The following is a 27,185-nucleotide window of genomic DNA, read 5'->3' on the forward strand; positions in this document are numbered from 1 at the left end:
TTTCATTGATTTGTTCTAATGGTTTAATTTAGATTGTGGTCATCTGTACTTACTATCAGTAACTGCCTAGCCTTTCAGTAGGGTATAAATTTTAGAAATGAATGGATGAATAATATATTGTGGGAGGAAGTACTTTCATTTGTCATGAGCAGCTTTTCCCAAATGACAGCTCTCCAGATGTGTTATACTTCAGCTCCCAGTGTCCCTAGCAAAATGAACATTGGCCATGATGGAAGTTGCAGCGTACCTGGAGGGTACTATTTTGGGTAAAGCTGATCTTCAGGTCACTGACAATCAGATTGGAAAGTGTTGTACTTTGTTTTGAGAGAGGTGTGTCCATCTGTCCCACATTCATTCTCCCCATGTGAAACATAGTATACAATTAGCAAGAAAATGCGTCCTTCCCATCCAAAAGCTCTGGAACTGCTCATTTGTGCCAGCAGGGTGATAGCCAAAATTTCTGATATGCCAATACTTTAATTTTGCCAGCATTGGTTTTTGATTTTACAACAATTATGTTAAGATCTCCCTTGGCAGCAAACAATTTAGCCAACATCAAACAGAGGATGCAGCCTCTTACTAGCAAGGTTTCTTAGTGATTTCATAACAGATATAAATCATAATAATCTTTTAAAAAAGAAAATGAGAAACTGAAAGTATTTCTTCATAAACATCCTCCAGCATTCTGGTTCTTGCTCTATTCTGTACCTTCTCCGTGACACCCTTTTTGAGATAGGACAATCAATTCTGCACAATGTCCCATAATAGATACATAATGAGGAAATTTTTATTGTTTATGTCCATAAACTCTCAATGGGGGAAAGCAAATCTGCTATCTGATCATTAATAGAGAGCAAAGCCTGGAAAAATTGGGTTGTTTCTTTCTTCGCCTTCCTTTCCATCTCCATTTTCCTATCTGATTACCGAATTCAGAGGACTTTGATACAGTCTAATCCTAAACCAACCCTTTCTCCCTTTTCCTTTTGGTTTATTGAGCTTTGGGAAGTAGTGATAGCCTCTTCTGTGCACCATAACACCCTGTGTAGATGTTGTTGAAATGCAAAATAATTATTCCAATAAGACTGCCATCCACGTTTGCTTCCTCCAGACCAAGATCTTCATACTGTCACCAGCTCTTGAACATTGCATTTTCTCCATTCATGCACATCTCTCAACTAAAGCATCTCACTTACTCCATGGTTTTCATGTTCTTCAACTACATTTCTGTTTGGGAGAGCTGTGTTTACGTATAAATGAGAGTACACAGATTCTCTCATTCCACTGGCTCACCAGATGTTTCTGGAAATAAGTGACTGATAGCATTGTTCCATGGGCTAAAGCACTAGAAGAGTGCATAAATGGAGGCCTAGGGGAGACAATGTCTTTCTTTCCCACCCTCTACTTTTTTGCTCAGGAAGCTGGCATGTGTCCTCCTCATTGTTCTGCTGCCCCAGACCTCGTCTAGACTTGCTAAGATGGCCTAGGGGGCTACCAATGACCTACTCAAGCAGTGACCTGAAAGAGGCCTGTGCTTATCCTTATGGAAGGAGCTTCATTCCAGCTTGTGCTGGGATGCCCTCTGGGTCCCTCAATTGCTGAGAAGATGGACCTTAGGGAGAAGTGGCAGCTGCCACTCCAGCCTGGAGCTTCAGAGCAATGCAATGACTGAGCAGCATTCTTCACTTGAAATGGCTTGACTGACAGCTAAAAAGATGGGCTTTTCCACATGGCCTGCTAGGGCATTGTCAGCAACAATTTCATCCACTGCTGAGGCTGGAAGTTGCCATTAGCTCTGGCCTCCTTCCTCCCTGGTTATCTGAAAGAAAGATATGACAGCTGGAAGAGGTGCTAGGTTCAAACTTCATTGGAAGTCATGCCCTTCGCACTGGGCCTTTCCCAACCTGTCCCCACAGATATCTGGGATCAGAGTTAGAAGCATTTTCTTGCTTATCAGAGCTGATCAGTGGCACTGACAAGAAGTTGGGAAGCTTATCTGTGCAACATATGAATTTTAAAGAAGAAAGCACCTTCTAACTCAATACCTTCCTGGAGGTTCTCTCTATGCACGTATGTTTTAATGGGACCTTTTTAAAAGTGGGGGGAATATGAGTTCATTGAATGCTTTTAGTATAGATTAGCTTGACAGGGGAGGTTGCCCAGTGAATCTATCTTCCTCCTTCCTTGCATACACATATGAGTGTGTGCACATACAATCTTCCCTTTCTGCATTTTAGAAAAAGTTTTCTACCCATGGTTCTAACAGAAAGGTTTTGCAAAGTACATGGATATGACTGTGTATGTGTGTTGATTGGACATGATGCTGGTTACAGCTTTAGAAGGTAGGAGTGACATTTTCATTTTGAAGAATATTTGGGGTGCTACCACAGAGAAGGCACTGTACAATTCATTCTTAATGAATTATCTGTAGATGGATGAAGTTGTGGGTTACAGGAGGGTTATTGAGTTGAAGAGGACAAAATTTGCATTCCTGAATAAGGCAAGGGAATGACTCCATAAAAACCACATCTAAAGATACCCTTTATCTTGTAACAGACAGAAGAACATTGGTATAACTTGAGAGTCAAAATGTATCAGTGTGCTTCTTTAGTTTCCCAGAATTTAACCCTGAGTCTGGCTATTGAGTTCTTATTCATATACTGACAATGTTTGGCTGGAAAAGTGCAAAAAAGACCCCAGAGAGCAATTAGATAGGATCCTTTGTAATATCCACCCCCTTCTGTCCTACTTCCTCCCTCCTTTCCCTTTATTAATTTCACTGCTGTAGGCTTATTCATACTATTGAAATAGGAGCAAAATAGGAGTGAGTGGAGCAGATATTTATCTTGTACTACTGTTGAGATAACTTAGGCAAAGATTAACAGGTTAGACTGTCTCTAGATATTGGTTCTTTCTAGCTATTGATTCTTTCTTCTCTTCTTAGGAAGTGAATAATGATTTAGTTTTTTATTTGTGTTGTGCTGTGACCTCTGTGTATGGCTGTAGTTCTCTCTCCAAACCAGTCAGGGAATAATTTATTTAACATAAATTAACATTAACATGGGAAAAGGGCCAAATGCAGAGGGAGGAATCAGTTCTCCATGTCTTCATTCATAGGTCCAGTCCATCCTGTTTCTGCATCTTGAAATCTGGTGATGTGTGTAATCTAGAGGATTAATCTGGGAGATTGGATCAGGTCTGTTTGCATCAGAATTAGAAGATCAGATCCCTCAAGCATCCCTAGACAAAGGTATTTTTCAAGAACAATGATAGTGCTGGAGGGAGCAACAAATTTAACCTGGCCAGTATATAAGTGAGATGGCAGAATCACAGAGTCATTAAGCCTCTATAGGTCACAGGTTCAGGTTAGGGCAGCCTTTCCCAAGCTGGTAGCTCAATATAATTTTGAACTGCAATTCCAAACATTCCTGACAATTGCCCATGCTAACTGGGAATGATGGGAGTTGCAATTCAGTATATTTGGAAAACACCAAGATGAGACTGAGTTCTGAGTGGGAGGTATATTTTTATTTTATTTATTTCTGAGAGGCTCTCTAGCGCCAATGCAAAATCTCTGTAACCAGCTTTCCAGTTTTCCTACATTAATTGTGATCTTGTGCTCTCATCCTTGGAAACAAATGTGTGTGACGAAATGAAATATGGCAGAGCTGTCTGGCAGCTGTATGTGGAGAAGGAGGTCTTGTCCAAAGAGCTCCAGTGAATTTGTCCAGAACACTTCTCAGAAACTTGGGTGGGCAGAAAAGTTGGAGGGGAGTACCAAGAAAAATGGCTCATGTAGCTGCATCTTCCATGATTCTGGCTTTATTCCATACGTGGTTAATACAGAAGTCTTTTTCTGTGCTTGCTTGCTCTCTCTCTCATATCAGCTGTGCGTGCTTATATCTGTTTAAACTTTGAAGCACATGAACAAATCTTCATAGCAGCAGCTAACTTGTTGCAAGTAACAGGCACAGCATTCCCAGCCTTTAGATGCCATAGTGGGGAAGCTTTCACCTCCTGCATTGCACCAGGGAAGAAGATGCAACCCTGATCTGGCACAGTGAGTTCTGCTCACCAATAGCATCACAAGTAGGACCATATGCCTGACTTCTGAGCGCTTACGTGACTGAACTCTAGGTGTGAAATGACAGTTTTGCAACTTGTTTCCAGGACTGGGATATGCAGAAAGCAGCTCTGTTTCAACACCTGCTTGAAACAAAGTATTGAAACTATTCCCAAGTCAGACTGTTTGAACTGATTTGTGCCTGTTTGGGCTCCCTACAGCAGGGAGAGGCAGTGTTCTGCTTGAAGGAACTAACTTCCCCACATGCAGAACTGGAACCTGGTGCAAAAGACATACACTTAGAAATGAAGGATTGATTTTAAATACAAGAAGTTCATAGAGCTTGGAATACTTCAACACAAAAATCCACTTCCTTGTTCTCTCCCCAGCTTCCTTCATAGATCAGTGGTGTTTTGTTCTTTAGTGGGAGGTGTGTGTGTTCCATTTTATTGGCATGATTGTTAAACTATAAAAGTGACAACTCCTTCCTGCTCTACTGCACCTTGCTCAGAGATTACCAGTATATCCTGATATACATTCTACCCATTGGAGGACTGCATTGACTGACTGGTATTTTGTTCTAGCAGGGTGATGGGGAAGCAAAGCCACAAATTGAAGCACACAGAAAGGGAGAAAAGTACATCATTGTAAAACTATTTATCACTGGGGCAAGAATATCTTGCAAAACTGTATTGCTTTGTAAGCTCTAAGCAAATTGCTGCTACAAAATAGTGCAATGAGACTGCTTAATGGGACAATCTATGTATTGCAAGAAACTGCTGCAAATTGTAGGTCTTTTCCTCTGTCCAAACATTCATAGGATTATACCATGAGATGCTCTTGTCCATGAAAAAAAGTAGATGAAACAGAGATGCCAGAATACATTTTTTAAAATGCTTTCTAAGCAACAGTCTGAAATGCTGCCTCTTCAGGAATTTTTGTTTTTGTCTGCTCCTCCTTTCCTGCTATGTCTCTGTTTTAGACTGGGCTATGACTGTACAGATTTTGTTAAATCCATGCAGTCTGTTTCATGGATTGCCAGACATCTTTCATTCATTTCACACCTGCTCACTGATGGAATTAAAACCATTTTTTGCATGTATGAGAATTCCTGTTTGCAAAAATGCATTGGGACAAGTGCACATTAGCACAACCCCCCTTCCCACCTCAGAAAAAACCCTAAACAAACAATCCACAAGTTTGTAAGGCTCAAAAAAAGCCAGTCTATCATGTAATCTGAGAGTCAGACTTATAGAAATCTAAACTTATTTGGCTCTTAGCTGATTTCTCTGCTATCTCCTTTTGAACCAAGTGTTTCTCAAATGTTTTGAAATTGTTATCTCTGTTTTCCTGTTCCAGTTCTAAAAATGCTTTCCTCCCGGCCCTGGCATTAACCATCTGTTCAATGGTTGAACAGCAATCCTGTTCTGTAGTTGCGTGAGTGCAGCTGCTAGCAAGGATCTGTGGTTGGAGAGAAGACATGCTAAAGATTCTTCTAGCAGGAGTGTCTGGCCCACCCCAATATTTTTCTCATCTTTTCTTCTTTAGCTCTAATCATACCTATTCATCCAACAAGTCCAGTATTAGGTTTTCTTAAAGGCATTGGTTCTGGTCCTTGGTATCCACTTTATGAGGGGCAGTCAAAAGCTGTACTTTGCACAGGGAAGTGCAAATCTGGAACTTGAGCACTTGTAAGTTTGCCCAACTCCACCTCAATGCTCATTCCAATTTGTGTCTGAATCAGATTGTGTGCTGATTTTTGCTTTCCACATGAAAATCCATTCAAATTTTTATGTGCATTTCCCCAATTTGTTCCTACTGAGTAGTGTGTTTTTTTCAAGAAGTACATGTTTACATATGGATTTCCCAAACTTATGCATGTTTGAAATCATTATTTGTTCTGTAAATCACATCATCTGCTCTGAAATTTACAGCCTTCAAGCGCAGATTGTGTTTGGGTCTGGGAGATCTGTATGGCCTAAAGTGTCTGATCCTGCCTAATCTTGGAAGTTAAGCAGGGTCGGGCCTGGTTGAAATCTGTATGGGTGATTTAATGTTGTGAGCCACCCGAAGAGCTTTGGCTATGGGTGATGTAGAAATGCAATAATAATCTGGATAAGTTCTGGTCAAAAACAAACTGAAACAAATTTCTCCTACATTCTGACCTTTGCACAAATTTCTCTAGGAGAGAGGGAGCAGCTTGGTTAGCCCTTAGCTGCTTCTGTTGGCTGACTGGTGATGGGTTGCATGAGGCATCGTGAGCTGAGAACCAAGAAGTGAGTTTGGGAAACCAGTTTGGAGTCATTCTGTGTGTGACGGTGATGGAACAAGGAAATGCCCTGCCTGCCTGGAGATTGGCAGCCTCCCTGTCTGGGCGAGCAGGGGCAAGCTCTGCAGAGCTAGGACAGACGACGCACAGAGACGCTCCAAGTTCCATCTCACACTTTCCCTCTCTAGAATCCAGATATACTTTACAAACACACTTGGATTCTCCAATATTCACATCAAAAATCTTCTATATCAGCAATAATTTTATATTATTATTATTGTATTTTATTGTGTTGTAAGCCGCCCCGAGGCTTCGGCAAGGGGCGGCATAGAAATGTTTTAATAAATAAATAAATAAAGTGCTTATGACAGATAATAACTATCCCATGCTGCATCAAACCAATCCTTTCTGCTTTCTATAATCTTCGTGCTGTGCTTCACAGCCAGGCTGTGGGCTAACGCTGGCAGCAGCACACAATAAAAGTCATATTGGAGACATTTATTGCATTGTTCCCATCTGTCAGTTTCCTGCTGCGGCACCTCTCCTGGGGAAAATCGCTCCCCCACTTTCTCCCCCCTCTCGCCCCCCCCCCCAGCTGAAGCTAGGAGTATAAAACAATCAGGTGCAATCTACACAGGACTGCTAACTTGTTCTAGGATGTTATTTCACTTGCAATAGCACACTTTATGGTACAAAAGCAGGAACCATGTTCATTGTAATATTTGGGGGCTAAGGAATTAGCTATAGTGATTGCCTGAGATGAAGACAGATCATGTATTAACAAGAACTCAGCGGGGTGCTCATAGAGGAATTGACAGCGGGCTCAGGACTACCAAACAGATAAACAGGGCTATTTATAGTCTCTGATTTGTCACACAGAATGTAGTTCTTGGGGTCAGGTGGAATATTTTGGGCAAACTGGACAAGAACATGGACAAATTGATATAAACCCAGAATTTCTGTTTTCTTGGTATGCATTTTGGGAGGAAAAAGGCAGGATATAAATCGAAACATAAATAGTATGGAGCATGAATGTCCACTTGAATGGAGGGGGTGCAGTGTAGTACTGCAAAGCCTTCCTTGGCCATTAATAGACCCTAATTCAGTCATCCAGATTTCTTCTCCACTGCAATGCTAAATATGACCCCTTGATTGGCATTGTTGCATACAATCTTTTTATAGAGTATTCCCAAGGAATTGTTTAGACAACTTGGCTTTTTAAAAAGTAGCTTTATTAGACATGGATCTGTCATTATTTGAGTCAAGTCTTCTTGGTCTTTCATCTGCAGTGCGCCAGTAGAGATGAATTAAGTATTTGGGGAAAAAAGACACGATTACTCTTCTTTCTCAAAGCACCTGCTCTTCCTAGCTCTTCTACATAAGAAAGAAGTTTCTTCCTGCTCATGGTGTGCCTGAACCCCTATCCTGCATGGATATTTGGTAGCAGTTCCTACTATGTCCCTGATGTCCTTTCTGGGATGTTGCGGAATCAGGCCATTTGCAACTAGTGCTCTGTCTGTCTTTTCTATTTCTACCTCTGTGTTTGCAGAGATAAGGCTGAGAAATTTGATAAACCTTGTTTCTGTGTGTCTGTGCATTTTGTAGAGTGTACTGGATGGTTCAGGGATGGGATTCCCCCCTCGTTTTCTTCCCATGTTAGTGTCTTCAAATGTAGCACCAAGAAGTGGTTGTTACTTTGGTTCAGTTGACCAGGGTAAAGCAGCCTGATCTTTTGCTTAAATTCTGAGTTAGCCTATCAATTGAATTTGTATTTTGTATGAAGCAGGGAAAATTAAAACATCTCCACTACATACAAATGTGCATGGGAAGTAGTGCTTTGTATCTGCCCTTTTACCACTCTTCAGCCAACTTGCTGTGTAAGACAATAAAAGAGTGCCTAAGGAGCAATGAATTCGTGTTAAAATATTCTGGAGCATGCAATGTTAGACAGTCATCAAAATCATAAGGATCATCTTTGGACTGACTTCCTGACCTGGTTTGCGTGACACAACAGGCCGTCATAGCTTAATTTATCTTTGGGGGCTGTTGCATCATGCTTGTGGATGCCATTTTTGCATGGCACGTATGTGTGCCCAGCTTGCTGTGTCTTGCAGATGTCTGAACTTTGGCTAGTACTATTACTCAAGTTCTTGTCTTGCTATGATTTTATTCTACTGCTTATTCCCCTCTCCCCCTGCTGATATATACTGGGGAAAGAGTGGATTTTGTACTCATCTCTTCTTCATCAATTAAATACTTTTTTTCAGCTGCTGACACTTGTTTTTCCTCCATGGATTGTTGTGGGTGCCGATCCTTGATTCATTTGCTTAGTGGTATCTCCAGGCTAGCTGTTAACCGTGTGTTTCCCATGTGTTTCAGCTGGGATGAGAGCAGTTCTATCAGTAGCGGCCTCAGTGATGCCTCGGACAATCTCAGCTCAGAAGAATTCAATGCCAGCTCTTCACTCAATTCCCTGCCTTCCACCCCCACGGCTTCCCGTAGGAACTCTGCCATAGCGGTAGGTAGGCCAAATGCCTAGGTGTCCAGAGCAGCTGCTCTCTTTTTTTATGCTGTGCAGGCAGATTTGGATAAAAATGCGTGAAATCTAATCCTTTCTCCCCACAATGCAAGCTAGTTATATGTGAAGTAGGGGATTTGAGGAGTGTCATGGAATTATAGAGTTGAAAGGGGCCATTTAAGCCATCAGTTCCATATTGCTGGATAGTGTAGGAATCCACGCTAAAGCATCTCTAACAAACTCAGCAGAAGGATATATATAGTTTGCCCTGTGTCCTGGCCTTGGTTGTGCCCTTGGGACTGAAGGACTAGGTTTCTTTCACTTGCAAAATTAGTCTGTACAGCAGCACTTTGGAGGCTTTGATGAAAGAAGGGCTGCAAATCTGTGGTAGAACCCATGTTTTGCCTGTGGGGAGGTCCCAGGTTGAGTCCCTGGTTATTTTAAGTTAAAGAAGGGACATGTAGCAGCTGGGCTAGAAGTTCACCTGGAGTAAGGTAGCCTCCATTATACCAATGACTTGAGAACTCTTATGGGTTGAGATCTCAAGCTGACGGTGTCCCTCTGGTATCTCTCCTGCAGCTGCGCACAGACTCTGAAAAGCGCTCGCTGGCAGAGAGTGGGCTGAACTGGTACGGTGAGCCAGAGGAGAAAGCTCAGAAGAAAATGGACTATGACAGCGGGAGTCTGAAAATGGAACACAGTTCTACCAAATGGCGACGGGAGCGCTCTGAAAGCTGCGATGAGGCTCCTGCCAAAGGTGGCGAGCTGAAGAAGCCAGTCAGCTTGGGACCCCCAGGCTCCCTGAAAAAGGGCAAGACACCCCCTGTAGCAGTGACTTCCCCCATTACTCACACAGCCCAGACTCTCAAAGTGGCAGGTGAGGCTGGAAGAGAGAGGGGAGTCTAATGTCTGTTAACTTCTGGAGGAGCCTAACTAAGGGTGCATGACAGAGTGGGGAACATATCCAAATATTTCACTGAGATGTAGTCTTAGGATGCAGTTAACACACTCCTGGCTCCCTTGATTTCCTAGCAGTGGGCTAGGGTTGGACCAGGGCTGGAACCTGACTTTCTGGATGTTGTTGGATTCCCATCAGCCCTCCTCAGGATAGTTAACAGTAAGGAATTATCAAAGGTTCTCTCTTTGTCTTCAGGGAAAAAACACACAGTTCTATCTTGCCTAGTAGAATTTAAGTACCTTTTTGCTGAGAAGTTCTCTCACTTCCCGTTTGTATACTGCTGTTAAATCAGATATTTGGGGATAAATTTGCTTCAAGAATAGAGAAGTTCAACATAGCATGGGAAGTCCTTGTCCTGACACTTCCCCTTTGTATCACAATGGGCCCCATTGTGAAAAAATAGCCTTGGAACATGTAAAAATCTGTGTGCAGAAGTGCCCTGCCCTTGTAGCTGTGTCAAACTTTGCTGCTTGTTGATTGGGTCCGAACATTCTTTCTTAGGTAAACCTGAAGCAAAAGCAACAGACAAGAACAAGCTCTCTGTGAAGAATGCTGGCCTGCAGCGTTCATCTTCGGATGCTGGCCGAGATCGGGTTTCTGATGCCAAGAAACCTCCTTCTGGGCTCACCCGGACCACCACCTCTGGGTCCTTTGGCTACAACAAGAAGCCACCTCCTGCAACTGGCACAGCCACAGTGATGCAAGCTGGTGGGTCAGCTACACTTGGCAAGATCCAGAAGAATTCTAGCATCCCAGTCAAGCCGGTCAATGGCAGGAAAACCAGCCTGGACGTCTCTAATGCAGCAGAGCCTGGCTTCATGGCCCCAGGGGCGCGCACCAACATCCAGTACCGAAGCCTGCCACGCCCAGCCAAATCTAGCTCCATGAGTGTGACTGGTGGGCGCAGTGGGCCACGTCCTGTTAGCAGCAGCATTGACCCGAGCCTCCTCAGCACAAAGGGTGGCATCTCAGTCTCGCGCCTCAAGGAACCCTCTAAAATTGGCACTGGTCGAAGCACCCCAGTGCCAGTAAATCAGACAGACAGGGAGAAAGAGAAAGCTAAGGCCAAAGCTGTGGCACTGGATGCTGACTGCGTCTCGCTCAAGAGCATCGGCTCCCCTGAAAGCACCCCAAAGGCTCAAGGTGGCCACCAGACTCCTGCCAAAGTGGCCGAGCTGCCACCAACACCACTCAGGTAGGAACTGTTGGTGTTTCCAGGCTGGCCTGTAGCCTGGATTGCCTTTCAGATGATTCACTGTGGGATCCTGTAGTCACCAGATCTCTTCTTATCCTCACCCAGGAACAAGAGATGGTGCTGCTTTTTACCAGGTTGCTGGAAGGGTATAGTTCTTGTTGTATGCTTTCTTTTAGGGAATGGATGTTGATGTTGTGAAATCTGTCACAATTTCGGCTTGATTTAAGAAAATGACATAGAGAAACCCAAAGCTTCGTTAGCCATGACAAAGAATTGAATTGTCCTAAGAAAACTTTACTTAAAACTTAGATTCCTAATGGTTCACACTCTTCAATATGAGGAAAGAAATAACATCTTAATATCTTTTTATATCTGGCTTTGAATCCTGACAGACTGGGAAGACTTGGAGGCAATAAGGGTTGAGGTCTCTAGGCGGCAGAATCATTTTTGCTGTTATGGAAAAGGGATCCAGAGACAAAATTACATTGGGACTATAGTTCTGTAACCGAAATTGCTAGGAACTGTATGGTGTGATCCTACCTGTGCAAAATCCTGCGTGCCTGCTCCAACCTGTGTCCTAACACAATGTTAATCCTTCCCTGCAGGTCAGCTACCAAAAGCTATGTAAAAACTCCTTCTTTGGCCAACCTGGACAAGGTGAACTCCAACAGTCTGGACCTCCCTTCCTCAAATGAACTCCACCAGATGCATGTTGGCAAACTGCAAGAGCCCCACGCAACCACAGTGAATGTGGGCACACACCTCACGTCATGCTTCACACCAAGCCCTGCTCCAGTCCTTAACATTAACTCTGCTAGCTTCTCCCAGGGCCTAGAGCTCATGGGTGGTTTCAGTCTCTCCAAGGAAACCCGCATGTACCCCAAACTTTCAGGGTTGCACAGGAGCATGGAATCCTTACAGATGCCAATGAGCCTGCACAGTGCCTTCTCTGCAGGCAGTACAGCTGCTCCCACCACAACTCCGACCCCTCCTGTTGCTGCTGAAGAGGAGCCCAGTGAAATGGCCTGGACAGGGAGCCCCAGAATCACACATCTGGAGAGGTACGGGAAGGGGAATGGGGTTGCTTGTATATGGTGGGATGCTGCCCACTATGCAAAGGCTGGAATGCTTTTTGAAAGGGGACTCTTCATAAAGCAATACCTGGTTCTGAAAATACATTCTCACAATGTAATCAAGAACTTAATTTCGTTTCAGAGATGGAAGCAGGGAGGTGGTAGAGTCTTGGGGAAAGGGTACACAAACTCCAGTGGTACCTTCCAGTTCATTCTTCTTGTACCTGTGCTTGTGGCAAAGTTCTAGTGGCACCAGTGGTGCAGATAGGTTTCTGCCATAAGCCTGGTATGCTTTGCATTCCCAAACTTTTCCAGCCAGTTTATCTCCCATAAGGAAGCACAGCTGGGCTCAAGCAAGTCATTAATGAGTGCTACTGTTCATTTCCATTCCTGCAGCTCTAACCGTGATCGGAATACATTGCCCAAGAAGGGACTAAGGTAATCCTCTGTACCCCTATCCCCACCCCCTGGATTTTTTTGCTTTTGTTTTTTGGTAGATGCTAACTGGTAGTCAAATACATCACTTATTTTAAAGCCAGGTGGGAATGTCCTCCAGCTTTTTGCGTTAGTCGTGCCATGACCAGCCAAAGAACTCTTAAGTATTTTTCACAAACCAGCACTGTGTTTAATTCTGCGCCTGCTGTTTATCATTTGCTTAAGCAGGGAACCTGAGATTCTGTAGCACCACAGAGGCAGGATCCCATAGAAAATTGATTCACCATGGTCGTTTATAACAGTGGCCCACCCTGTTTCTATTAAAACCAAATAGACTAGGGGTCAAGTTACATCCTCAAATTTGTATTTCTTCATCTTATCCTACAAGGGCCAGGCACAGCTTTCCCACCTATTTGAGCACAAACCCTTGCAAGAACCATTCATAAGACTTAAATTGTTTTTAGGTTTCTTTATTCTTTTGTTTTCTACAAACTGCAGTAGCTTTTTTAAAAGTAAAGTCCACAGTTAACAAATAATAACTGTTAATATGCACCAGGATTTATAGTGCAAACCTTCAAGAGCTGCAAGGTTTTTTTTTACTATTAATGCACTAAAATTTCACTAAATAGACCTTGATACTAACTTTTACTTCTCTTATTAATTAAAAGAGAATAAATGGCCTCTATTAATTTTTGTAGCAGTTAAAATATTTATTGGGCCTGTGCATGGCCCGCATTCCAATCTGTTCAGATTAAATCTGAAGTTGGTTCCATAGATTTCCATGGAATTTATTTGCAGGTAAGTGATAGAACTCTGTTTATCTATTTCCATGAATTTCCTTGGAAACAGTGCCTTGAATGATATTGGTAATAACCTGTTCTTCCCTTAAAATGTTGCAAACAGTTCATTCACATTTGCTTAGCATTACCCTTCTTAAAAAAGATCCACCTCTATACAGCGCCTTCCAGCTGTGTGGGACTAGAAGTCCCATCATTCTCAGCCAGCATGGCATGTCTAATTGATAGATATTAAGTTGGTGAAGGTTACTATAGAAATAGATGCTTTCAGACCAACTGTGACTTCAAAATTTCCAGATTCTTGAGAGTTACAGCTGATAGGCTTAAACTTCCCATTTTGAATCAAGCAGTTGCACCTCTGAATTTTGAGCCCTTTCTTATGAAAGATCAGGAAACCTTGGGAAAGAGAAAATCAGGTTAATTCAAGAATAAACAGTTGATCCTCCTTGTTTACTCTCTTTTTCAGCCCAGGGTCAGGTTTTAGTAAACTTCTGCGAAAATAAAGAGGTGACTATGGTTGTAACCAGTTGTAGATGGGGCCCATTGAAGTGGATGGGGCTTAAGGTAGATGAACATTGGACACGGCCTATGAAATCCTGGTTGCAAAATTGGGGCTTGGTTCTCTGCTTTTAAGAAGATCTGCCCCACAGTTAGGATCTCCCTAACTGGGGCACCTGGAACTGTCTGGATGACCTGCATTCCACCATGCTCTTTTATGGGTCCCTCCTTTCAAAATGCTACCTGTCTGTCTTTGCCTACTTCTCTTTCCATTGCTTTTGGCAGGTATCAACTCCAGTCCCAGGAAGAGGCCAAGGAGAGGCGGCACTCACACACAATTGGAGGGTTGCAGGAATCAGACGATCAGTCCGAGCTGCCCTCCCCGCCTGCTGTCTCTATGCCGTTGGTTGGAAAGGCGCCGCTCACTAATATTGGTTGGTTTCCTTTCCTTCTGCTTTCTACAAAAGGAAGCTCTGGAGGCCACTGCTATAGATGGGTCCTGTCCCAGTGAGGCTACTGCATGTTTATGCTTTCCGAGAGCCTGTCCCTTGAGTTTCCTCCTTTTAAGTTAGCATTGGGAGTTCACCCAGAGACCAAGGATGGGGTCCTGCAAAGGAGGAGTCTGGACATGCTTTGTGTCACCTGCAGGTATGAGGGGGTAGAACTCAAAGTGAATATAAACTGTAAAGGGATACACACAAAAATGTAGGTATTTGAGGGTGTGGAGGGGTTAGCAAAAGTGAAAATGAAACTAATAAGGCTGTTTAACATAATTCTACTTTAAAGCCAACACAAATGCAGGATGAATCAAAGTTATACAGTTCCTTTTAGCAAAACCCACTCTCCGCTAAGGGAGAAATTAAATAAACTTATAATGAATGATAAAGCACACATTTAAATTAACAGCCTGGGGTTTTTCTGTACACATACTAGTTTTTGTCCTACATATTATTGTTTTATCCATTTGTGTCTTTCAGTTTGATATAGTAAATCTACTTCTGATTCCAACTATCCTTTATAAGGGAAGGGGAAATTATACCAAGCTCTCTCAGTACAGTATGAGAGAGAGAGACCAGGCCACTATGATGATGATATTGTTGTTGGGAATATCATATTCCTTGATGTGAGAGAGGCATGAGCTGTGTGTTGCTCCCCATGTGCTCGTAACAACATCAGTCAACAAATCGGTGTATGTGATACAGTTATACAGATGTGATGTGTATTTACTGGTCCTATCCCTCCCTATTTCCATCCTGGCTGCAATACCCATGAGTAGCCCACCTGTTTCCTAGACCCCAGTCCCTGGCTTTGAGCTGCTCTGACTAGCCTCTCCTCTCCTGCCCCCTTTTCCTGCAGTGAGTCCCACGGCAGCCAACACCCCGAGGATCACTCGCTCTAACAGCATCCCCACACATGACTCCACCTTCGAGCTGTACAACGCCTCCCCAATGGGCAGCACCCTCTCCCTGGCAGACCGGCCCAAGGGCATGATCCGCTCGGGTTCCTTCCGTGACCCTGTGGATGATGGTGAGAGTCCTGCACCCAGCCAGGAGGACAAGAGTCTCCTCCTCAGTAATAATGGTGAGAGGGATACAGTCACAACAAACTCTGTCCCATCAGATCTTCTCCAAGAGCACAGGATGTCTTGGAAGGTGGCCAGTGCAGCTGTGGGAAGAGCTTCTGGCTTTTGGGCAGGAAGATGGCATGGAGAGTTAGGGATGGAAGGTCTGGATGGATGAGTGCAACGAAAGCCATCCAGACCTTCCTCCTATACATCCAGCACCATTGCAACTAGGAGGCAGGCACTCTATTGGGCTCAAATGTTTGCCTTCTACAAGGCAGAGTAGCTCCTAGTTGTACTGTTGGCTCTCCTATTCTCCCTTTTGGGGTGTGTGATCACACTGGGACTGTAACGCTCTTGTGTTTCGTTTGCATGTATGGCATGTATGGTATTACTTCTTGTTTGGTATTTGCAGACCATTCACACTTGCATTAAACTGATGTACATGCATCAAATTCAAAACCAGTAACAGAAAATCACCTCTTGCGGTTGAACTCACAGAGCATTTTTCCCTTTGCCAAGGAGGTCCCTTTCTCTGCAAGTATGCCCTCTTAAAGGGTCATAAGCCTTTGTGGACCCAGAAACACATTAGTTTTTAAATGCTGTTCTGATCCAATTTTCTGCTTTAGCCCCCAGGAAGCCCCTTCTATTAACTCAGGCTGCTCTTGATGTTGTGGTCCTAAACCTTTGCTCACACCTGCCCTCTTGGTTTCCCACTGCCCCACCTTCCATGTGTGCTGATGTTCCCTAGGCCTCTTTGTGGCCAGTAGCTCTTCCTACCATGTCCAGGTGATGTTCCATGACACGTGTTTCTCTCTGTCTATTGCAGTTCATGGATCCGTGCTGTCCCTGGCATCCAGTGCTTCCTCCACTTACTCTTCCGTAAGCTGTGTTCCCTTCATCAGCTAGCCTGTCCCATCCTTTGCTTTCTCTGTGCTGCATTCCAGCAGGCTCCTTTCTCCTCCCCAACTCCACCCTGGGGTGACCTCCTGCCACAGTCCTTCCAAGTAGGGTGGGGGGCAGAGAGTTCAGGGCTTGGCATGCCATAAGCATGGGGTGCAGTAGAATTAGTTGCATAGAGCTGCTGGCTGCAAGGAGGGTGCAATAGGGTGGTGGTGGTGGTGGAGGAAAGATTGCCGTGCAGGCCACGTGACCTGAGCATGGCCACTCACCTGTGCCACGGGCTGTGCTTGTGAAGACCCCTGCTACTTCCACCCTAACCACCTGCCTCTCTGTCTCTCCTCTGCCCCATCACGTGCCGCCAGGCGGAGGAGAGGATGCAGTCTGAGGTACAGTACAGTAAGCTCCTCTCTTTCCTTCCCAGTGCTGGGCTGCTCTTGACCACTGGTGGAGAGCAAAGGGCCTTCCTGCTCATTGACCCTTCTGCCTCTCTGTCTCTCCTGTAGCAAATCCGCAAACTGCGCCGTGAGCTGGAGTCATCCCAAGAGAAGGTGGCAACCTTAACCTCCCAGCTGTCAGCCAACGTGAGTTGCCCGTTTTGAAATCACTGCTGCCATAAATGCCTCCCGGCTCTGCCAAAGTTCCAATATTGTTTCGATGTTCTTGCCAAGCATTTGTATGCATGCATTGTATGTATCTATTTAGTCCTTTCTATGCTCATACATATGTATGTAAAAAGTCATTTAGGCAGTTCTGGAGAAAGGAAATAAATATTGTAGAGGTGAAGGCCAAGAACTGGGGGAAGACTAGGGGAAAACTAAGATGAGAGCTGAAAGTGCAATACATGAGGAAATACGGTTTGCTGGGCGTAAACTCGCTTCTGTCTTGAAGCTTCTGGCTCAGAGTACTGTCAGATGTTTCCCTCATGTTTACTAGTTTGCATTGCCAACAGTGATCCCTAGAAATGTATTCCAGCTGGATGCTCAGATTCTGACAGAGCCACTCAACTTAGGCAGAGTCTGTGCAGTTCTGGACATCCAGGGTAGCCATGCAGTCCAGAACGCTAATCTGTCCTTGATTGTCAGGCAGCAAAATCCGAGGAAGTTGAGGGGAAGTGGGTTGGCTTTTCACGTGGAACAGCAGCACCCTCTAGTGGGAACCTAGTGTTTTATGAGTGCTGAGGCTGCAACAGAGCTTGGGGGCTTTGCTGCAGTAGAATTAATTCCCTCTCCCTGTTAGTTCTGGATTTGGACAAAACCTAGGACTCATCTAGCTTCCCTTTGGCCATGGCAAGGATGACAAACACGATGATCAAACCCTATCTTCTCACTAAGCTTCAGTTCCTTTCTTTGTTCAAATTCTCTCTTTTTTGCTGAGAATATAGCACCCTCTTCTTTTTCTCTTCAGGCTAACTTAGTAGCAGCTTTTGAACAGAGTCTGGTGAACATGACATCCCGTCTCCGACAGCTTGCAGAGACTGCAGAAGAGAAGGTGAGGCCTATGAGAGGGAAACGGCAATAGGACACCCCCACTTGCAGGGATCAGCCTTCATTTTCAGCATTGAACTGCACAGAGTCAAGCACTCTCATTTAATAGCAGAGTGAATGACCCTGCCTCCTGTAGCTCCAGGGACTGAGGGGAAAACAACAGTAGAATTATAATGATTATTTATCATGTTGTATGTTGTTGAGTGACATCCAGATTCCAAGCTGAAGCTTCCAGCTTGGGAAAGAAATCCTCTTCTTTTTAGTTTGAGGACCCTAATCACAGAACCTGGACCCACTGCATTTTTCCTACACATAACAATTGGATTGAACAACAGTTGTCTGATAAACAGTGAAATATACTTCCTTATCCCACTTTAAAGCATGAGGTTTTTTATTTGTAGGAAAATTTATATTTCAGATCATTAGGAATTCCCTGCCACTATAACTCAGACTTCCACAAATTAACCCCTTTCCCACTGCCACCAGTTCTCTTGGAATACTTTAAAGGTCCTAGTAGCTTGGTAAAAGAGGTGCAAATGTGAGGTGAGCACTAACACAAGAAACAGTATGAACTATTAAATAGGTTGTTTATTGCAAGATTATTTTCTACATTAGATAATACTGTTTCTTGAATTATAAACACAAATTAAATATTCTTGGTTATTGTACCTACCCAGGGAGACTTCCCTGTTGACTAAACTCGCAGTAACACCCCCCCCCCAATCCCTGTCCCATCCCATCCCTCACAATCCCAAATAGATGCTGTACAGAAAACTTCCTCTGCCTTCAGCCCCTCCTGTGGCCTCTGGCTTTTGTGATACCATGCAGAAATTACTTCCCAAAAGCTCCTTCTGGTCAGACCTCTGACTGAATCCCGCTGGTTCAGGGCTCTGCTGGCCACCTGGCATGTCACATAGCCCAGCCTCCTCCTCTCTACATCCAACAGCTCTGGATTCCAGTTCTTCTTCGGAGAGAGTCCTCGCAGGCCAGCTTACTCTTTTCCTAGCTCTGAGCACTTCTCCCCAGCCACGTACCAGTAACCCCAACTCCTTGTTTTCTTTTCTAGCTGTCTGTAACAGACTACTCCCCAAGTTTCTGCCTCTTTATGGGACTTCTAACTGGCAAGCATCTTGGTTGACTCAAAACAAAGATAGCTTTTAAACTGCCAGATGCCTCCTTTCATAATACACAGTGACAAAGCAAGGCTTCTAGCCTACTCAGATGCATTGGGAAGAATCCAACAGGGCACTTATACTTCCACCAGTTCTCGTCTCCCACCGGTCCATTGTGCTAGCATCCCCATCACTTGTGCAACAGTGATTTAGCACTTTTGGGGCAACCCAAAATCAGTGCAAAGACTCATTTCTGTGAGGAGGCAGTTTGGTGAAGCTTGCATAAAGGAATTTTGCCTTCTTCCATCAGTTAAGTTTTGAGCTTATTTTGAGGCTTCTGATGGAAAACACTAAATCTCCTTTGTGTAAGTTGCGGCTCCCAATTGTGCAAATGAAGCAGTAGGACCCACCACTTGCAGAAATGAATCGGTGAAGGCATAAGTGCCCTGATGCATTCTGCCCTTTATAGTTCAAAATATTCAAGTATTACCATACGTAAGCAAACAGGAGTAAATACATTTCTCCACAAGAATTGGCATAATTTTGGAGTGACATATTTGAAGAGAGAAGGCTTCATAGCTTTCTTCTTTAGACACTACCTGATTGCAATGAGGTCTGGTAATGGAGAGCCCAGAATGCCTTTTCTCTGTGACGGCAGTGGCACAGATGGACAGATCCAGGTGTCTGGAGCACTGAGAAGAGCTTCCTCTGGTAGTTCCATCTTCTGTCAGGGGGCCTTGATAAGCATATCTGCCTGTGAGGGCAGAGCTCTTAGGCAGTCCTGGGCCGCTGGATTGAGCCACCTTTTTCATTCTTCACAATTCCTTAGAGGGTTGCAAGGTTGTGTCCCTGCCAAGTCTATGCAACTAATTACAGTGATGGCTGTGGCCAGCTGCCTGATGCTGTGTGGAGTGCTGGCCCAGCAGAGGGGGTTGAAAGCAGGGCCCAGAGCCCCCTCCAGCCTCCGAGCTGCACAATCTCATTTCCTTTCTGCCATCTTTCCCTAACATATTTTTGCAGTAAAATGCCCAAGTAAAGTAATAACCACCAGCATCCGAGGCATTCATCAACTCTTTGTCATCTTCTAGGATACGGAGCTGGTGGACTTGCGGGAAACCATTGATTTCTTGAAGAAAAAGAACTCAGAAGCCCAAGCTGTTATTCAAGGGGCCCTGAATGGAACTGACATTACACCCAAAGGTGAGCACAGCCTTCCATACACACTGTCTTCTGGATATTTTAGCTCGTACCTGCTGAACAGTGGAATGAATGGGATCCATTGATAAATGGTTCTTTTAAGGACAGGAAAAGGAGTAATGAGGCATGGTGCTGGGATGGAACAGTTATAGGTCCCTCTCTGCATTCTGGCATTTCTTGCAGGGAATAGAATCAAAGGCGTGGAGAAATGGGTCATGGTGGTCTCAGAGCAGCAGAGCAGTGGTACACGCACATGCATACTCTCTGTCTACTGTGTGCCCACATATTCACCCACTGGTTTGGTCAGGCCTCCCCAGCATAGTAAGCTCCTAGGTGAAACTTCCCTAGGATAAGGGGCCAAGGTAGCACTGATTCTGAAAACATTCCTATCTTTTCTTATGGTTCTGGATCTTGTTCCTCTTCTATGGCATCCATTTGCCCTCTTTTGTTCTATCTTTGCTTCCTCAGGCCATAGCTGATTTTGTGGCTTTTCCTAGACAAAGTTCTAGCTTTCCTAAAAGCTTCTACTAAATAAATAAGGATGAAGATGATTTTTTTCTTTGCTCGTTGAGTTCAGGTTGAGACTGAAAAACAGAACTGGTAGCTGCTCTCCTGGATGCTTCCTAGTCTGTCTGTAGCTTCGAAGTACATACCTGCTCTCTTTTCCTTGTGTCTCTTCCAGAGCTACGGATCAAGAGGCAAAACTCCTCTGACAGTATATCCAGCCTGAACAGCATTACCAGTCATTCCAGCATTGGCAGTGGCAAGGATGCAGATGCTAAGAAGAAGAAGAAGAAAAGCTGGGTAGGTCAAGGAGCAGGAACAGTCAGCTGAATAAATGTGGGCTCTGAATGGGGATGAAGCCCTGCAGTGTGCGTCGCCACAGCTGCTGCTGTCTTTACAACCTTTTCTCAGGGCTATTGACATGCAGAAAGTACTAGTGACTGCTTAGAGCAAATTTTTCAGCCGAGAGATGAGTTTCCATTTATTTTGCACCTGAGACCAAATGAGAATCTGTTCTTGTTTCCAAGCTAGATTCACCACCAAGTGATGGCTAGCCTTTAAGATGGTATTGATAATGAAGTACTAACAAGTAGACAAGGATGCTAACCTAGTATGGAGGTAGTCACTGTTAAAAAGCTCAGGGGGCTCTTAAAATAATTTCATATGCACTTAAAAACTGATAACGTTCTTAGCATGATTCAGGTTAAATGGCTGTTGCTGCTTCCCCAGTAACTTCAAACACTGAATGCTTTCCTGCCTGCACTCCATCTTGTGGTCCATCTTGGGTCAAGAAAGGAGACCAGAAAAACTTCCTGGTTTTGCAGGGCACCCTTTAGAAAGGAGTAATTTAACTTGGAACATAATAGGAACATTTTTAAGTGCCCGTGAAATCATTATGGAAGGCAGCAGTTGCATCACAGCAGTTTCTGCATGGCAAGTTATTGCTTATGCTGCTGATGTGACTTGTATGTTTCTTGTACTTTGCAGCCCTGTTTTTTTCATTGTTCCCAAGATGGGAAGAGAGCTCACTCACACCTACCCCTCCACCCCATAGGTGTGTCATGCCTTTGAGAAAGCTGTTGTAGGAGACTCCCCTGGTTCTTGTGTGCTGCTCTGCGCATCTTAGCTGATTACAGGCAGGGACCTGAGCTGAACGCATGATTAAGTCTTGCTGTGTTCTTTTTTCCCCCCTTTCTTCCTTCAATGCTGACCCCAATGTTTTTTTTCCAGGTATATGAGGTAAGTTTGGAATTTCCCTGCCCGCTGCCCTACCACCCCCTTCACCGGTCCTTTCCTTATGTATTCCTCCCGACTGATCACTCCATTGTGTTGGGACAGCACAGCGCTTGTGGAACTAACCATTTGCTCTTATGCCTGCGCTGCCAAGCTGCACTGCAAGGGGCCACTGCACTGGTGCTGGGGGCAAAGTTTCATGCCTGTTGCTGATGTGGCTTTGAATCCACCCCGATGCTACCCAGCCTGACCAGTCTTCTCAAGGTTGAGAGCCACTGGTGGAAAGGGGGCTCCAAGAATTGGTTTTCAGGGGAATGCATTAGCAGACACCTTAGTGACAGGGCATACTAATCCCCTTTCTGCTGCAAGTAACTGGTGAGGCCTTCTGAGCTGTGCTCCAGAACTGAAGGAGGAGGTGTGTGTCACAAAATATCATGTTCCCCTAAACTATACATATATATCCTGCTCCCCAAATTGAGAGAGAGGAGAGAGAGAGAGACTATATTTTGGGAATATTATGACTATATTGTGAGTCAAGGCAGAAGAGGAAGGCCAAATACGAAATGGAATGATACGTAAAGGAAGCCACAGCTGACAGTTTACAGGAGCTGAATAGGACTGTCAAGGACAGATATTTTGGAGGACTTTGACTCGCAGATTCTCCATAAATCAGAGGCAATCTGATGGCAGCAACAGCAACATCTTCCTTCTCCATGTTGGGGAGCTTTCAGACGTATTTTCTGCAAGTCGGGCAGTTTCTCTTTGTCTCTGAAAAAGGAAACTTGCAAACTTTGCAACTGTTGCATTGAAGGGATCACTTGTGCCATAGTGTAGGCCTTGCATGGTTTTTTGTGTAGGCCACCTTGGGAAGCTCTTGCAAGTAGAGAGAAGGAATAAATCCAGACAGATCAGTAGATCAATCAGTGGACCTATCTTCAGCCCTCTGCTGGCTTTCAAGTCTAATCTAAGCTTTGTTTGGGTGCCTTGTCTGCCTAGAATTAGTGCCTTTTTAGTGGTTCTTATAATGAGATTCAGTGAAGTCGAGTTCTCTTATTTCTGGCAGACCAGACTTAAATAAAGCAACCTGAATTTTCTGGAGGCACGTGTAACTTTGCAGTGAATTACACCTGGCTCTAGGTCTAGGTCTCCACCAAGGGTTCGATGCTGCCACAGCTTGCAGCAGAAAGTGCCTTGCAATGTATATGGTCCAGATCCTGGCAAATGCCATTTGAGGCCAGATGAGAGAGCAGGAGAATTTCCAGCACTGCCACAGCTCCAGTCCCCTGGCTTCTTGTGAGTTCCAGACTAGCTTGACAGGGAGGGGGCAGACAGCAAACACCAAGCCCATTCCAGTAGCACCTTCACCCATTACAGTGGCTGTTCTCCCTGCTACTGTCTCAATATGTGTGTGAATCAATGCCTGTTCTTTTGTCTCTGTGTGCGCGTGCATGTTGCATGCTCCGCCTGAGCATGGATGGAATTGCACATTAACTATTCCTCTGAAGAGCAAAGCACACAGCCATGTTGGACTTGACTTTTTAAATATAGCCTTTTTGTAATCTTGATCAAACCATTACCTCTTAGGAGAGGGAAGGCTATTTCTCCTTCTCTTGGCAGTGAAGCTATTGATTGCAAAACAGCCAACTCATGTTTTAGCTTCACAGACCGATGTGTGTTTTCCCATGAAATCCTGGAAAGTGACATGTGTTCTGTGAGGCAGAACAGTTTATCATTCTTTCTTGAATCTGTACCAGATTTGGCAGTGATGAAATCAACAGAGATGAGATATCTTAATGTGTGCATTGGATATAACCAAGTCTGATTGGACACACACAGATTTTAGTTATACAAACTTCACTGAGTCAAAGACTCTGGTCATAGCTGGGTGAACCTGTGAACACTGTGAGGGTCTTTTCACAGGCAAACAGCAGAGCAAACATTGCCTATTTTCTGTTCTACATATGCTATGTGCTAGCTTCAACATGTTCAGTTGTACTGGAAAATCAGCTGCATGTGCGAATGCAGAGGCACCATACTATAACAGCAGATCGACTACCTAGTGGCATCTGAAGTTACTCCATCAACCATAACAATAAGTCTTTGTTACACTAGCAGATGTCTAAATCTGTGATGAAATGAATACAAACTGTAAATGCAGAACTCCACTTTTATGTACCTTGATGACAGCAGATGCCTAGATATGCTTTCCTTGTCCCTTTGGTTCCTGGCTAGAGCCTTATTTATCACTGCTGTATCACATGATGGAACTCTATGTACAGAAAGGATTCCCAGGCACTGCCCAGCCCTATTTAACTTTGGCAGGATGGCTGCCATCTGGTAAAAATTTTGAGGGTGTTCTATCTTCCCACTGCCACTGCCCATAGGTGAGGCAATGACACTTTGAAAAGAAAATCTGTGAAGCATATCTAAATGGGCTTGAGCTGGATTGGTATTGCTCTAATGAGTGCTCTTCCTGGGCGGGGCTACAGTGTTGGGGAAAATAGCACCTAACTGGAGGCTTCCATAATAGGACATTTGTCAAAATCCAGATTCACTTGAAGAGGTAGTTGTGGCACATTATAGTTAGGTGTAAGTGTTTTGCACACAGGTAATCTCCATAGTACACACCTTATGCAGCAATATGCAATACCATTGATTATTTGCATGTGTGGGTAAAGCTGCCACTTTTGTCCCTCCTTTCTCTTAAGAAAGATGCAAGAACAGAATACCCAACCAGAAAGATCATACCATTTTGCATCTTTCACACATGGCACGGCGGCGGCAGCAGCAGCACTTAAATGTATGGATTCAGTTGGCTAGTGGTGTGATACTGCTGACTAACAACATCCTTGCAACTTTGGACAAGTCTAACCTTCAGGCTACAAAACTGCCCTTGCTTCCATCTGCCTGACATCTGATTCTTTCCCTAGCTGGAACAGAGCACTTGTGTGCATCTTAGGAACTACAGGTCATGACCGGCTCTGATGTTTCGAAGTTCCACATGTTTTCAAAGCTCTGCTTGCCCCTAGGGCCTAGGTTTATGTTTGCCAATCCTGAGAGCTTCCTAATTCTTTTTATATTGGAATAATATAAACATTTGGAATCTGTTCTGCTTCCTTGCTGGTAGCTAGCTGACTTGGCTTAAGACATTTCATGTTCCACTAGAGATGAGAATTACTCCTATTCTTTGAAATCATACAAACCAAGCTGAAGACAGTGGCATGCCAAAGACAGGCAGTATTGCTGCTCATTCTGCATCTGAGCACTCTCCACTATATTGCTTAGTTGCCTGGGGAGTATAGTTTAAGAAGGGTTTAATGCAAATTAGGTCCCCCTTAACAACAGCTTGACATGCTTTAGAGGCTGCCCAGTATGGTGGGATTTTTCTTACCCTGTCAGTGCATGCTTATGCATAATGGTGAGATTCTAATTGACCTTAGAATGTACAAGTATGGAAACCAGAATTAATTAAAACTCAGTGAAGGTCCCATGTATACACTCTTTAGAGGTGGGGCCAAGTTGGGAGACTGCAGATGTAAGAACTGTGCACTGTGTTTAGTTTTTGAGCTTGGGTGAAGAGCAAATCAAATGGGAGTCCAGAAGTCTGGGTGTCCTGAAAAGTACAAACTGCAAGAAATAATAGAGTGACAAAGGCACAAGCAGACTCTGTCACCTGTTCACCCCATGGCGGAGCATCTCCTGCTTTCCAGAAGATGAGTCTTGAGGGGCTATTCCAACCTTCTCTGCCTCTCAATTTCCCCCTTCAGTTGAGGAGCTCATTCAACAAGGCTTTCAGCATCAAGAAGGGCCCCAAATCTGCTTCCTCCTATTCTGACATAGAGGAAATTGCCACCCCAGACTCTTCCGCACCATCATCCCCCAAGCTGCAGCATGGATCCACAGAGACAGCCTCACCTTCCATCAAATCTTCCAACTCCTCTTCTGTGGGCATCGATAACACTGAGTAAGTGCAGTCTTCACTCCTTCAGGTATGGGGATACATCCGTGGCTGGGCTGATGCTTGAAGAATGTTCCGGTATGGAAAACATAGATGGATTTGGGGCCTTTGGCTTCTGTATTTGTAAGAGGAACAGCAGGGTTCTCTCCATTAGTCCCATCGGCTTGGATCCAGAATTACACTTGACAGAGATTTAGTAATGGTGAAGTGAGCCATTTTTGCTGATCCACCTATGGCCATCAGTGCCCCTTATAAACATGGTTGGAATCCTCATCAGGAGGGGGAAATTGGGAAGGGGAGGAGCTCTTCCATTCACAGAAAGTCCAATCTGAATGCAGCTCATTGTGTTTTGTCTTTGAACTCCACTGCCCTTTGTGGATGCAGTAATGCCCTTCTTTAAAATGTGTGGACCCAGTCCATTTGCTCAGCATTGTGCTAAATGTTACACACTTTTGGCTGACGTGGTTATTAAGAGGCTGGGTGTGTGGATGAAAGTCTAAAGAGGCCACTGACAAATAGTTTGCGGAGCATCTTTCTGTTGACATGTGGACACTAAGAAGGCACTGGCAGGGGAGAACACAGAAGCAAGAGAAGACTGCACTCTGCTGAAGGAGCCTCAGCCCGAAGCAGCAATCCTGAGCTGACAGTCCTTCCTAGCCTTTACCTACTAAAGTCCATGCTGGCATTCATCAACTGGCTCTCATTGCATCTAACTGTCTTTTCATCCACCCACAGGCTTTTCCAGACTAATGAAGAAGAGGAGCCCGAGAAAAAGGAGGTCTCAGAGCTGCGCTCAGAGCTGTGGGAAAAGGAAATGAAACTGACAGACATTCGTCTGGAAGCTCTAAACTCAGCCCACCAGCTGGACCAGCTGCGTGAAACGATGCACAACATGCAGGTGAGTGCTGACCCTTCATGGCTAGCAGCACCGCTGAAGCTGCCGCATGTTGGCCAGCACAGGAGCTTCTTTCTGTTCCTGTTGGGCTCTCACAAAGAGGCCAAGCAGGCTGAGTGCCACTTCAGCTGCTCCAGGGGCTGTTGGGAGTGAGCAAGGATTTGCCCATAATAGAAGTCTTCATGAGGCAGGTTATAGTAAAGAGCATCAGAATGGCCTTGTGCCATGAATTGCTCTTATTTGCTGATATCAGCCAGTAATAATGCTTTAAGTGGATGTATTGTAGAACACAAAACAGAGACGAGAAGCCGTCTACTGTGGTGGATGAACCAGAGCAAGTTGAGACACAGACAAACAGTGCAAGATCTGGGCTGTGGCTTTTCAAGCTCAATTTTTAGGGAAGATTCACAAGCTCAGAAAAATGATTGTGCTGTCTTCTCTGTTCCTTAAAGAGCCTACTCAGTGTTTGGCAATGAACAGGAAGTAGAAAGCTTCCAGAAACACATGCTCTCCTTGTAGGAAAAGGAACCTAGAT

General features: G+C 44.5%; 1 protein-coding gene across 9 annotated transcripts in view; it reads left to right on the plus strand.

The window, feature by feature from the left end:
- Positions 1-27,185, plus strand: part of NAV1 (neuron navigator 1) — a 285,492-nt gene that overhangs the window by 248,310 nt on the left and 9,997 nt on the right. The window contains exons 6-21 of one of the 9 annotated variants that reach the window (XM_044447469.1): positions 8,709-8,847; positions 9,427-9,724; positions 10,307-11,000; positions 11,606-12,061; positions 12,470-12,511; positions 14,089-14,237; positions 15,160-15,384; positions 16,194-16,246; positions 16,630-16,653; positions 16,771-16,848; positions 17,672-17,755; positions 19,952-20,063; positions 20,743-20,864; positions 21,795-21,803; positions 25,565-25,761; positions 26,491-26,653. In XM_044447469.1, coding sequence (XP_044303404.1) covers positions 8,709-8,847; positions 9,427-9,724; positions 10,307-11,000; positions 11,606-12,061; positions 12,470-12,511; positions 14,089-14,237; positions 15,160-15,384; positions 16,194-16,246; positions 16,630-16,653; positions 16,771-16,848; positions 17,672-17,755; positions 19,952-20,063; positions 20,743-20,864; positions 21,795-21,803; positions 25,565-25,761; positions 26,491-26,653 — 2,845 coding nt within the window. The remainder of the gene's footprint in view (positions 1-8,708; positions 8,848-9,426; positions 9,725-10,306; positions 11,001-11,605; positions 12,062-12,469; positions 12,512-14,088; positions 14,238-15,159; positions 15,385-16,193; positions 16,247-16,629; positions 16,654-16,770; positions 16,849-17,671; positions 17,756-19,951; positions 20,064-20,742; positions 20,865-21,794; positions 21,804-25,564; positions 25,762-26,490; positions 26,654-27,185) is intronic. The other 8 variants (XM_044447475.1, XM_044447471.1, XM_044447474.1 and 5 more) reach the window with 8 other exon arrangements.

The sequence above is a fragment of the Varanus komodoensis genome, unplaced genomic scaffold, assembly GCF_004798865.1.
Source record: "Varanus komodoensis strain SLA01 unplaced genomic scaffold, ASM479886v1 scaffold52, whole genome shotgun sequence".
Classification (NCBI taxonomy): domain Eukaryota; kingdom Metazoa; phylum Chordata; class Lepidosauria; order Squamata; family Varanidae; genus Varanus; species Varanus komodoensis.